Source organism: Anarhichas minor, unplaced genomic scaffold (assembly GCF_050575085.1).
Source record: "Anarhichas minor isolate MPS153535 unplaced genomic scaffold, ASM5057508v1 ptg000049l, whole genome shotgun sequence".
In the NCBI taxonomy this organism is placed as follows: Eukaryota; Metazoa; Chordata; class Actinopteri; order Perciformes; family Anarhichadidae; genus Anarhichas; species Anarhichas minor.
Window position 1 is genome coordinate 1,095,839 of NW_027466495.1, and position 13,118 is coordinate 1,108,956.

The 13,118-nt window shown below is 43.3% G+C and overlaps 2 protein-coding genes across 3 annotated transcripts; one reads left to right on the top strand and one right to left on the bottom strand.

Annotated features, from left to right (window-relative positions):
• The first annotated feature begins 721 nt into the window (after nt 1–721).
• On the top strand, nt 722–8,352 carry LOC142971746 (uncharacterized). The gene is made up of 8 exons (XM_076112395.1): nt 722–1,088; nt 2,895–3,004; nt 3,231–3,315; nt 3,404–3,599; nt 3,988–5,054; nt 5,168–5,979; nt 6,861–7,064; nt 7,155–8,352. The coding sequence occupies exons 1-8, from the start codon at nt 997–999 to the stop codon at nt 7,397–7,399; spliced, it is 2,811 nt and encodes a 936-aa protein (XP_075968510.1). The 5' UTR covers nt 722–996; the 3' UTR covers nt 7,400–8,352.
• Nucleotides 8,353–9,285: 933 nt separating this feature from the next.
• LOC142971750 (butyrophilin subfamily 2 member A2-like) lies at nt 9,286–12,485 on the bottom strand. 2 transcript variants are annotated; one of them, XM_076112405.1, is made up of 9 exons: nt 12,285–12,485; nt 12,026–12,091; nt 11,279–11,638; nt 10,900–11,184; nt 10,706–10,798; nt 10,562–10,618; nt 10,237–10,260; nt 10,109–10,150; nt 9,286–10,003 (listed from the first exon to the last, which is right to left on the bottom strand). In XM_076112405.1, the coding sequence occupies exons 1-9, from the start codon at nt 12,286–12,288 to the stop codon at nt 9,405–9,407; spliced, it is 1,530 nt and encodes a 509-aa protein (XP_075968520.1). In that variant the 5' UTR covers nt 12,289–12,485; the 3' UTR covers nt 9,286–9,404. The 2 variants fall into 2 exon arrangements, with proteins under 2 accessions (XP_075968520.1, XP_075968519.1); XM_076112404.1 differs by having other exon boundaries at nt 11,279–11,644.
• Nucleotides 12,486–13,118: the final 633 nt, after the last annotated feature.

Here is a 13,118-nt window from a genome sequence, read left to right on the forward strand (position 1 = left end):
GTCAAATGCTTCTTTGGAAGGTAAAAAAAAAAGAAATACTTAAAGACATACTGTATTAGACTAATCCCTGACGGTAGGATTGTACTTTCTGTAGCCAAACGTATCAAACACTCCGTTACACAACAACTTTACTGTAGTGTTTAATGCCTGATGCGGCATAATCTCGCTGAGTGAATGAGCTGGGACTCCCAGGCTTGTTGTTATGGTGGATTTCTTATTGCCATGCTTTTCTTTTATCTCTGTGATGATTAACTGGATGTGCATTGACGATTAAAACCCACTCTTAACACGTCTTCTTTGTCACCTTGCCTCTACTTTCCAAATATTTTTTACAACCTTCTGCTGTGTACTACCTAGCTGTATAGGGTAGGTCAAAATAGCTCCACCCAAACCAGCTACTACAGTTAAATGATATATCACACATTGATGAATTAGTATTAACAATCTATAATAAATGTTATATATAAGAATTTATTAGTTGCAGGGGGAAATTTTCTGCAGAATATGTATTGGTAGTAAATTCAAGTACATTTTGTTGATAATTCTTATGTACTTTTACTTGAGTAGGATTTATACTATTAATTATGATGAATTATTTTATTGTGGCGCACTTCTGAAATAGGCCATTTTAAAATCACGTTTATAAGCAATTCTCGTGAAAGTAAGAAGAGCTATTTAGTGACAAGCTGGTTAAACAGTGTTCAGATCACAACCAATGTGCCAATGTCGGCTTCACTTCAGTCTGTAACAGGTCTAATTAATTACAAGGCATTGATTTGACTGCACTTCCACGTGAAAGCACGGAAGTTAAGTTAACATACCGTATTGAATATCCGCAATTCTATATCTTCAATCAATTTGAATGTTGAGGTTGAAGGTCTTTATCTTCCTCAGAGGTGGGTGCACCCCATTTTACCAGTAGAACCCCAAAGGATGTTGTGCACATGCGCGTTGGGCAATCTACCGGAGCGCGAGAGGTAGGGGAAGGGAGTCCTAATGGCGGAGAATGTACGGTCGCCTTTTGACTACCGGGAGCCACCGACCCTCGACAGCGACGGGGATGGAAGCAAACCGCCGCCGCCAAGGGGGTGAGTGAGCACAGCAAGCCCCCGGTTTGTCCCCGCGCGCGGTGGTTTTCACCGGGGTTTTGTGAGCAAAATGCAAGAGCTTGAGACGCACGCGCTGCGACCGTGCACGTTTGTTTAGTTAACATCAGAAGCCCTTTTTTCGCGTGCATGAGTCCAGCGTTATAATGGAGAAAACGCAGCGGGGGAAGTGATTTTTCTTTGTTTTCTCGTTGCAGCTGTTATGTCATGCGAGGGTGCGTCTTCCCCTGGCCGCCTCAGCTCGCATGTAATCGCCAGCCTTTTATTTTTGATGTTTTGACGGGACCTAAGTCTCAACGTTAGCTGCTGGAAGCTAACAGGCTAGCTGTGGTTTAGCACTAATGTTAGCATGCACCCAGCAGGAATCGTCCGCTATGTATCTTACTGGCCAGTGGTGTGCCGTCTTGTCGATAACCCCTGTCATGTCAGATTGTGTAGACTGCAGATCCCGGAACATAATACCCATCAAACCACCTCGTCGCTTCAGTGTTATTGTGCTCTGAACACCGCTTGACTGCTCAGCTGGTGCAGATCATGACTCGTGTCTTGCTTGGCTTTGAGTAAACAAAGTTGCTGACCATGGCTAAAATGCACCTGAAAAACAGTTGACTGTCACCAGGTTCAGTGCATTTGGGACGCTATGTTGTGCTAATCAGGTCTCTGTTAATGCATGTGTACAGTCTGACGTGATTGATAAAGGGGTGGGGCCATTTCAATATATAGATAAAAATAAATCTGTGATAACCAAGATAGCTGAAATCAGTTTACACACTAGCTGTCTTTTTATAGTAGATCTGTGTTCCTCAATCATGGTCATCGATCATCACATCAAATCAGGGACTGATTAACGCCTGTATTTACAGGTAAACCTAATGGAAACTAGCATTGATGTGGTACTAAAACATATTCTTAAATTATGTCGAGTAAACCTAAGTATGGTGGACAGGCAGCAAAAGGATTTTAAATGGGTTTGTGATGAACTGTGTGGATTCTTTACTTGAACAAAAGGCATATCTGATTAGTGCTGAAATATAAATAATTAATGAAGTTGGATGACAGGAAAATTATTGTTTTTTATTTTGGTAACTTAGTCAGTAATTAAGGAAAAATATATGTGCCGTCCAGCTATTACATTTTTATTTTCAGCATTTCTTTTTTTCTTATCTCTTTTTGCATTATTGTAAATAGCATATTTTGGGATTCTAATGTGTTGATTGGGCAATACAGGCAATTTAAAAATGTCTCTTTCAGCCCTTGGAAATTGTGATGGTATTTTCCACACTATTTTCTGACATTTTACAGGATATATGATGAATAGATTAATGGTAAAATTAATCAACATACTGATCAATAATGTATGAAATTGATAAACCCTAATACAACTCTAAAAGGATAATGTAGTTGATGTGTCTCCTTTTTTGTCTTTTATGTGTTTTTCAGGGTCTACTTTTCTTCTACTGTACTTACAATGTTTGTAGGATGTGCAGACATCTACATTTTTCAAATGTCTTTGTTTCGATTGCTTGTGGAAGAACAAAAATGACGTTGTTGACACCACTGCTGCCACCATCACTCGTTAAGTAGTTTGTAGCCTTGTTGTGGATGAGTCACCCACCTAAGAGAAATGTTACATGAACAGATTCAATTACTGCTTTGCAACAGGTATCGCATGCTCTGCTCATTTCAGCTGCCCTCCCTTCGAATATTTACCAGAGGAAAGTCTAGAGCACTGCTATGTCTGAATGTATCATCATGTTTGAGGAAGCGCTGCTATTTCTTTTTTTACAGGCGAGTGTGTGGGAGAAAAAGGAAGGGGACACCTGTGAAGGTGTGTGACCGAGCGTATGTAACAGAAGATGAGGAGGAGGAGAGCATGTCAGAACACAGCTACAGCCCTGGTATATATATATATAAGCGCACACACACACACACACACACACACACACATTTAACCACCTGCTGTTTGTGTTTTTATCCACTCTGGTGCTTATGATAAACAAGTGTACCACGTTGTAATTAGCAGTGTATTGTAGTACAGTACCTTTCATCTTTCAAACATAAGGCTGGTGGTTTGTGATAAAGCAGTTAAGATGTGCTGGATTTAAAGAGTCCTCTCTGTCCCAGGTGATGGCCAGTACCCAGAGGGTGCAGAAGACCGCCTCCCTCCACCTGGCAGTCCCTACTACATGCCAGATCCCACTCAGCTCTGGTATGGAGGACCCTCGCTATAGTAACTGTGCTTAGATATTTTTCTAGGTTGGGGAGCCATATTGCTAATGTCACTTTATGTTTTCCAGTGTGCCAGAGCTGGGGGATGAGGGAGCGAGTGGTGTTCGTGGACCTGTCCTCTTCCATCCACCACCCAACTGCCGGATCAGAGAAGTCCACTGTGGGACCCAGGTGCGGTTGGTTGTCATAGCAATCCGAGACATCGCCAAAGGGGAGGAGATCACAGTGGACTACAGCCTGACGGACTGGGGAGAGAACGCAATGGTGAGATACTAGCTGGTGATGATCAATATTTTTCACGTTGCTAAAAATCCCATGACAAGACTAAATTGCCAGAGTCTGATGAAGCTTATCCCCTCTGTGCCATAAAGCACAATTGTTGTCCAAAAACACCCAAGCACCCAAAAATCACATGCATAAATTGTCCCGAGCAAATGCACTGTTTGCTCATGAAACTATATATTTGGGCTTTTTAAAAAGTTAAACGACAGTTGAAAGATGACAGGAAAAAAAGGAGAGAGAGAGATGCATTATCCAGACATGAACCGGGGACCTTGTAGCCCTAATCCTAATCAAAGACTGTAAATCCTGTGGATAATAGCTACATGTTGAGCTAATTTGGTTTGTTTTCATTTAAAATGTGTCTAACCAGGAGGAAGAGGCTGGCCCCCACCCACTGTCCCTCTCTGTTTCTGATTACCTTACCCCTTCCTGGTCATTATCACCCTCATCCTCCCCACTCACCCACTCTGAGCCCAGTGACTCGGACCGTGAGGAGGACGAAGAGGAGGAAGATGATGATGATGACGACGATGACGAAGAAGAGGAAATTGAGGAAATAAGGGGCCGAATGCTTCGTCGACGCAAGAAGCGCAAGCTGCCCGCAACGGTCGAGTCGGAGAAGAAAAGCGCGCCCACCTCCTCCAGAGGCCCTGGGCACCCCTGCTCATCCTTTTCCCACCCAGCACCTGTCGCAACCCCTGCCAGATCCCAGTCCCAGCCCCCGGTCAGCGCCCTGGCACCCCCGACCACCAACATCAACAACAATATTAACATAAACATTGGAAGCTCCCCGGGTGCCACAGTGAGCCGGCGGCAGCACTGCGCATACTGCGGCCGCCACTATCGCTCTCTGGCACGCCACCTGGAGAAGCACCACGCCAACCAGCCCGACGTTAGAACAGCCATGGAGCTGGCACAACTGCACAGCTCTTCAAATGGTAGCGCCTCACACCCTCACCCCTCATCGTCCTCCGCCACTCACAGCCATTCCTTTGCTGTCCCTCAGCCCTCGGCCCCCAATCCCGCTCCCGCTCCCCCTCCCCTCTTCTCCAGGGAGAGGGAATCGCCAGCTACACGCTCGAGCACGGGCGGCGTCTCCTTCTCCCTGTCGCTTTCGCCGCCTTCCTCTACTCAGCCTGTGGCCACCAAGAAGGCGCCCAGCTTACCACTGCCCACCTCAAAACGTCACGCGCCCCCGCTGGTGTCACCAGTTAAGAGTCCATCACCACCTCTCCCGTCTACTCCCAGAAGGGGTCGGAGGATGAAGAGAGAAAAGTATGAAGAGCAGCAAAAGGTGGAGGTGGAGAGCTCGAGAAGTCAAGAGGAGCTGGTTCCACCTCCTACTCCAGAACCAGACATAGATCCAAACGAAGATCTGGAGCTGAGTGGAGAAGGAGAAGAAGACGCACCAGAGGAGAAGAATGGAGAGATTGTAAGGTATCGTTGGATTATTATTACCAATTAGATATTTATTTTTCAGGGTTTTTGGGTTGTGTTTTGTGGTTTCAACTGCTTTTTAAACATGTTTTTTTCCCCTCTGTCTTTTCCAGCATACAGAGACATCACATGTCTCCACTGCTCTCTTCCCTCTCCTGTTTGGTCCTCTACCTCCGCCACCAGCAGCACTCCTCTTTCCTTTCTCTCACCCGTTCTCCTCACTCGGCGGAGTCCTGGCGCCTGCTCTGCCATTCCAGCCTGTCCCTGCTCATCCTCTACAACCGCCACAGGGAATGTGAGGTGGCCAAACTCACTGTCCAGGACTACCACAACCGTATCACTCCCCCGGCCAGCTCCAGCAACAACTCCAGCAACAGCTCCTCCTCTGGCATGGAAGCCCTCCTGTCCCCCTTCGAACGCCATGTCCTCTGTACCCTTCCGCGGGCTAGCGTTTTGGGCAAGCGTGGTCGCATCCAGCCACTTATTCTCCCGCCACACTGTGAGTCCTGCCTGGACCTGCTCCTTCAAACCAGCCCCAATGTGGGCGTAGACCCAGAGAGCCCATATGTCTTCTCTCGGCCCTACCACTCACCTGCCACACCGCTCCGGGGCACGGACCTTCTGAGAAACCTGGCACGATCCAGCGGGGCTAAAAACCCCGGCGCACTGACAGCGACGCGTGTACGGCGGCAGGTAGCGATACTTACTCAACTGCTACTATTAGATGAAGGCGAGGGCCAGCATGGAGCCACCAAACAGCTGGAGGAATTCCTTGAACGAGAGTACCATGTGACCCAGAACTGCTCCACTATCATACGGGATCCAGCACTGATGGGTCGTGTGGGTCGTGTTGTGCTTTATGGAGAGAAGGAGGGCGTGCTTTTCCGAGGGATGAGCCTGCAGCACATCTGCCTCGAGTTGGATGGTAAAGAGTTACATCATGTATTATCTGTCTTCAGGTAAAACGCTGAACTGACTTGGGGCCCATCAGCAGGTATTTCAGGCATGCGATGTTTAATTTAATGCAGGTTCTGCTGCCAAGAACCTTTTTTTTAAAGGATGAACTCCCACCGTGAATAATGATGTAGTAATAATAATGCAAAGTGTCAACATAACACTCGGTGTTCATTTTAACAGATTATTTCTATTGTGGAACTATTGATGGACTCTGCGATGAATGTCAGCTTTTTAAAATATAAATATATAAACGTGGAACAGATATGATATACATCACACTAACACTTCCACACTGAAGAAGTAATAGGTCCAATGCATCTTTTTTATATCCACGTCTGACGCTACAAAGTATGACGGCTAGTTTGGCGTTCACGGCGTGCAGAAGCACCACTTCAGATCTATTGATGTTTCTTTTAATTATTCTTTTTTTAGTCCGGCGCTCAACCTTCGTCAAACTTTCGTGTGCACACGGCCCTGCAGTCTCACGCCCTTTTATGGGGGTTTGCAGGGCTGAATAGGTTTAACTCACGCATTCCTTCAATTTACAAATGCAATGACATTCATCATTGCGATACGTACAATTTTGCGTTTTAAGAACGCGTGAATCTGATGATCATTTTTAGGACCTTTCTTAAGAATAGATTTACGAAAAAAATGTAGGATGATACAAAGAATCTGCCAGAGGTTCTGTTGGGTTAAGAGGTAGATTTTACTAGTATCCACCACTTCATTAACAAACATTTTGAACAAGTTACAGCACCGCAGTTGATCCCCTTTCTTAAAATATTAAGCTGTATGTTAGTCATTTGATTTGAGTTAACTACCCTCCATTTCATCTCTGTCCCACAGTATTGTCTGGCAACTCAGCTGACTCCTTCTCAGAAGAGTCCGAGGCAGAGGAAGAGAAAGAGGAAGTAAAGGAGAAAGCTGAGGTGATGGTGAAGAAGAAAGGACCAGGGCGACCGCCACGGAAGAAGAGGGCACCCATTCCCGCTCCAGTCAGCCCCTCAATAGCCAATGTTCATAAGAGAAGATGCATTCCACCCAAATCAGGTAACCATCTGCCAATATCGGTCTGGGACCTCCCGAACTTCAGTCACTTCCTTATTAACCTGATCCTATGCATTGTCCTCTATCTCACAGGGAAGCGTGGTGTACTTAAGCGCCCGTGGTCAGAGGCTGAGCGCGTAGCAGTGGAGACTCACCTAAAGAGGAACCTGATGGAGCTGCGAGTCCCCGCGAAGGCGGACTGTGAGCGCTGCCTCGAACTCTGCCCTCTGCTGGTGAGCAACCAGCGAGACTGGAGGTCGATCAAGTTTTATGTTCACAACCGCATTCAGCTGCTGAAGAAGCAGGGGAGGAGGGAAAGCGCCGCCTTGGTCTGCTAGGTCAAAACAAAGACACGGCACAGGACACGTACCATAATGTATAAACCACCAGCAATCATAATGGAGACAAAAGGTGGAGTGCAGCTTCTCTTTTTGGGTGGCGTACCTGAAGTTAGGTGCATGCAATGTCTCATCACCCCGGTCATAAGTGAGTTGTGTAGTAATGAGTCGCTCCAGTTAAGGATCATTCATACTCCGTATGGAGGATGCCCGCTGTCTGTTCAAGATGTACTTTTAAGCTGTTGGACAAGATGTACGCAAAAATGTGAATATGAGTTCAAACACAGTGAATGCTTTGGTTTTTTTGTGTTAAAGATTTATTTTTTATGTCGTCCTTACTTCATGAAATGGTTGATAGTGGAGAACAGCGGGAGACGTAGGAGAGAGAGAGAGAAGGTGACATGCAACAAATGTCCCTGCAGTGAAGTCGATCCACAGGGTTGCGGTAGGTGCTTTAGACCACCAGGACACTCTGCAGCAAATAATCCTTGGTCTAGCGTTTGCTTCCACTGAAGGCTGATGACCAAACATGAATGTGTAAAGCTTTGGAAGAAGAAACCAATGGTTCTGATCTTTTAAAATCACCACAGATAGACTAAGTATGAACTTGTATAGTTTGTGTTTGATATTGACTGACGTCGTGCCCCCAAACCATGGCGCCCAATTGACGAGCGTATTAAGAAGTATTCTTCATCGTCTCGGACCATTATGCACCTGTGAAGTGGTTCTTGCATACCTCTTCTACCATGGTCGTAGTCGGGCTACTCTGTCTCAAGGCACACCTACTTGAATTTATTGTGTGTCAGAATAATTTCAGAATCAATTTATGGTCTTATCCATAATGTAAATACTTCTTAATCTATGAAAAAAATATACAGTAGTGATGGCATAGTATTGTGTTATGGTGTATATACTGTAAATACTACCTGTACTTATTAAAGTGTATGACATTTTGCTGTGTTTTCTTAAACTGGATTGTAAAGTGAGTTGTACATTGTGGATGTAGAGCGAAACAAAGGAAATAGAAATAACAGATAAATACAAGATCACAGATTGATTGAATTTTATTCAAAAAGCTGAGTCACAAAGAGTACACACACACACATTCTAAAAGAATTATACATTTTAACATCAACTATTACAGAATAAAAAGTATGTTAAACTCCATTTAGTGGTAAGTGCCAGGGTTGGGTTATTGTTAGCTTTTGTATGTCAGTTTGCGGCCAGGCTCACCACGGTCAATGCTACCTTATTAGATCCTTCCTTCTCTGTCCACCCCCGTTTTTGAGTCTGGCTTGTAGACTCACCTCTGCAATATTTCTGTTTGTTGTGTGTGTTTACTGAATGGTTACAAGACCAAAATCCCCCGAAAGGCAAGAGAATATATAGTTGTGAATCACGTAAATAACTAAGTCATAAAGTGTACTTAAATTCAATAAAAGAATAGTCACACAGCACAAGCAATAATAACTTCATAAATGATTGTAATTTGTGTATAAATGAAATTAGATTAAATGTCAGTGTATATTTACTAATAGTGTATAAATGCACAATAGCATAAGTTTTTTTTAAATCACTTAACAGACAGTGAACATAAAAAATATAGAAAATGAAATGCTGCTCAATCAGTTCGGTTTTCTTGCGGAGAGTTAGATGAGAAGATTGATATCTGGAGAGTGGTATCAATCCTTTACTGACAGACCTTTCTGTTATTATTCTGTCTGCAATTGGTCCGGAGTTTGAGCTAATATGACCGTATACAATAAGAAATTTCAGCTGTAACATGACTTGTTTAATACAAATCTTGGGTGGTCACCCACTTCAGTCACTCAACAGTTTTCCCTGAACTACAGTAAGTACATAAAGTACGCAAAACAAGAAGTAAACTTGGTTCCATTCATTTTTTTGTATCCTCTTTTCCCCCATAACACATGATCCAAATACAGTGCTAAAACACAAACACAGATCCTATCAGATTTCACCTGCTTCCTTACAACAGTTGATATTAAGATTCAGTCTCTTGTGCCGTTGATTCTACAGAGTTCCCCATGTCACTAGACTGGCCCGGTTCTTCCCTCTGTAATATCTCCATCACTGATTTGTCTCCTTTACCAGGATTGAAAAATGGAAAAATGACCCCTGTGAAGGTAGCTGTTAAACTGCCAATGAGACGCTTCTCTTCCACATCATAAAAGGAAAGCTCTCCGCTGTCGTAATTCAGAAACACACCGACCGTCTGGGGTCTGGAGTAGACGGGCAGTAAAACGTTTGGCTCTGTGCTAAACTGAAAGCTACCAGTTTTGTCAGGGTTAGAGGACAGGAACCAGAAACCATTAGATGTAGTTGGCGAAACATCTAACTTCTCAGAAATGACAGTTGCACTTGTAACTCCTACCCACCAGGACTTTTTGAGATCTACAGTAGGATATGCTGTCTCCAAAGAAACCTCCCAGTAGTGTTGTCCAGAAGAGAAGCCAGGTGTTCCTTTGATAGCTGTGATACAGGTAACCTTTTGTCCATCGGGAAAGTCACACTGGGCGTCTCTCAGTCTACTACCCCTGATTAAGATATACTGATTTTCCGTCTTCTCAAGTGTGACATTTACTGAAAATTGAAAACATTAAACAAACCAATCAGAAAAGGTCGGATTAGAGAAACACTTGGCACACTATGCACATAATTGTTGATTAAAATAAATGAAGTGGTTACCATAGCACTTGTTAGCTGCTGATAGCTGGATCACGTCTGATTCTGTAAAGGTACAATAATCATTACAGGATGCAACTTTTGTGTCAGTGCTTTGCTTTGACTTGAATAGTGACCATGTTACTTCTTACCTTTTGGTAAAAGGGTAAGATTCTCTAGGGAAGAAAATACAAAAACAAAGTTAACCCTTTAGGTTCCTTTATTTTATAGCCCCCCCATTTTACACATGAAGTTCAATTTTGTTTTCATGCAATGTACTACTCAGCATTTTGGAAAATGTATCCAATGTTTTTGGAGCTTGACTCGAAGGTGCTTTTTAAAATGTGTCTCTCACAACTCGTTTAAAGAAGTGCTAAGCCTAAGATCGAATACTAATTTGCAGGTGTAGCCATATAATACTCATATCATGAACTTTCTCTGAAATGTTGTGAAGAGAGTGACTCTGGTTGTTCTTACCTTCGGCTGGTTCGTTATTTGATTTGATTTGGTCGTTATTTGATTTGGCTTTTTCCCCTGAAACGTGGAACATTTTCAGGATTTCTTATAAAATATATATATTTATTACATCACAAACATGTCTCCAGAAAGTCAAACAATTACCTCTCCGTTTGAAGTACAGCACTCCAAGTAACACTAACATGGCTGTGAGGAGCAAAGCAAAAAGCACCCATCCAGCTGCTGAGGATCCCGATTCTAAATGAAAAGCAAGAAATATGTTTTTATGTATTGTACCTGAGCGAAGAAACATTTGTTTTTATTGTTGCACACATGCAAATAATTGTTTCCCTATTTACCAGTTTGGGGCGAGTTTTCCATGCGCACTCTTGCCTCTTTTGGCTGCTCATCAGAGATGCCTACTGAGCAAGAAACCTCAGTGGAGCTGGAGACAAGAAGCCAACTGTGGACTGAATGAAGACCAGACGAGTCTTTGCTGTACTTCAGACTTTTTGGTTTAAGAACCTGCTTTTGATCCGACCATCTCAGATTAGGCTCTGGATACCAGCCTTCAGACTCACAGCTCATGTTCACCGTGTTACCTTCTTTCCACACTGCTGACAGGAGCGGGGCAGTTCCCATTTCTAGGAAGGAGGAGGACGATAGAAAAACATTTATTGTTAAGATGAAAGGAAGATTGTAAAATTTAAAAAAAACCTTGGTTTTGAATGTACTCACCTGTCACAATGAGACTAACACTTTCACTGTCATAACCTTGTTCACTGCTGACGTAACAAGTGTAATCTCCTGCATCCTCAACTGTGGCTTTTTCTAGCTTCAGGCTCACATCACCTGCCGTCAGCCCAACAGACGCTGCATCCTTCAAGCCAAACGAGACTCGGCCCACATACGAAGCTTCCTGGGATGCATTCTCAAACTTCTTTGCCCGGTAATACATGACCGGGGAGTCGTAGTAACGACGATACCAAGATACCTCCAAACCATCTGCACTTTGTGGTGGATTGAGCCAGCATGGTAATGTGGTTGTTTGGCCGCGTTGCACTCTGACAGGGGTCCTGATTAAAACCTCAAGGCTACCTGAAACTTAAATGTTAGTTACTGTAAGTCACTCTGGGTTTTGTTAATATTTAAGATAGGTGCCATGTAAATGCATTATTGCCTCCCTTATGTCCCACCTATAAATTACTTTTATAGTGTTTAATGCAGCATGTTTATACTTGACTATAAATCGTGTTATGAGTACATATAGCTCCTAATTGCAAAAAAAAAAGACTTGATGGGGTTTAAATGAAATATAAAAGCAGTTTAAAGGTTTAGCACAAAATGTGACACTAAAACGTGAATGAATTGGAATAAACAGTGATCAGATACATACAAAGGTAACAATGGAGGCATGCATTGTAGAATACAAGGATAAGGAAAATAACATAAATAGACAGAGTAGCGCAGAGACATGTGACTTACCGGGGGCAGCGCCACACAATGGTGCACCAAGAGCAGCCACAAGGCACATATGCATCATCAGTGCACCTATAAAATAGGATGAATACAAATTATGACAGGATATCTGCATGAAAACAACCGTAATATCAGGAATTCGAAAGGTATCCACACCTCTCCACAATACACAATCGGGCTTAAATCAATACAGATTTAATAACAGCAACTGAATAAAAGCAGAGGAATATGTTGCGGTTGATAACCCGTCCAACTCGTGGCCTACCCATTGTGCTGTTGTAACTCCGGGGAGAAATATCCCTCACGCTGCTCCTGGTAGAATATAGTCCTTAGAAAATGAAGAACGAATACAAATTGAGAGGATTTGAAGTCCGTTTAGTCTTTTTAGTGTAATTTCGTCGTGAAGGTAGAATAATGGGGTGGGAAACGCGCTCCTAACACGTTGCGTCCTTATCCAGAGATTTACTTTCACTTTCCACTTTCACTTACTACCGGAAACATTAGTGAGATGGCGGTCAGCTACTCTGTTGTGAACACTTTCATTTAGGTTAGTTAGGTAAATGCTCTCCCATGAAATCTAGGGGAAAGTTTGTCGGGACTTAAATGCATGTGCAGTCTTCCACTTGTTCGTCAGAGGCGTAAGGCCTAAGTTTAACTTCTCCTGACAAAATCATTAATGGCATGAATAAATGAGTGTGGAACATAATAGAACAAATACAAAGAAAAACATTTTTTTAAAAAACAAATAAATTGTGAAGTAATTGAAACAAAATGCGTAAAATTATAATAAAGGATGTTTTTGGCACAGGACACGTACCATAATGTATAAACCACCAGCAATCATAATGGAGACAAAAGGTGGAGTGCAGCTTCTCTTTTTGGGTGGCGTACTACCTGAAGTTAGGTGCGTGCAATGTCTCATCACCCCGGTCATAAGTGAGTTGTGTAGTAATGAGTTGCTCCAGTTAAGGATCATTCACACTCCGTATGGAGGATGCCCGCTGTCTGTTCAAGATGTACTTTTAAGCTGTTGGACAAGATGTACGCAAAAATGTGAATATGAGTTCAAACACAGTGAATGCTTTGGTTTTTTTGTGTT

Excerpts from the sequence above, each read along its gene's own strand:
- LOC142971746 (XM_076112395.1), top strand. The coding sequence starts at position 997 with ATGGCGGAGAATGTACGGTCGCCTTTTGACTACCGGGAGCCACCGACC. Across the intron at positions 3,316-3,403 it reads CCAGATCCCACTCAGCTCTG|TGTGCCAGAGCTGGGGGATG; the intron begins GTATGGAGGACC and ends TATGTTTTCCAG. Across the intron at positions 5,980-6,860 it reads CATCTGCCTCGAGTTGGATG|TATTGTCTGGCAACTCAGCT; the intron begins GTAAAGAGTTAC and ends TCTGTCCCACAG.
- LOC142971750 (XM_076112404.1), bottom strand. Across the intron at positions 11,645-12,025 it reads ATTGTGTGGCGCTGCCCCCG|TTTCAGGTAGCCTTGAGGTT; the intron begins GTAAGTCACATG and ends CTAACATTTAAG. Across the intron at positions 10,799-10,899 it reads GGAAAACTCGCCCCAAACTG|AATCGGGATCCTCAGCAGCT; the intron begins GTAAATAGGGAA and ends CTTTTCATTTAG.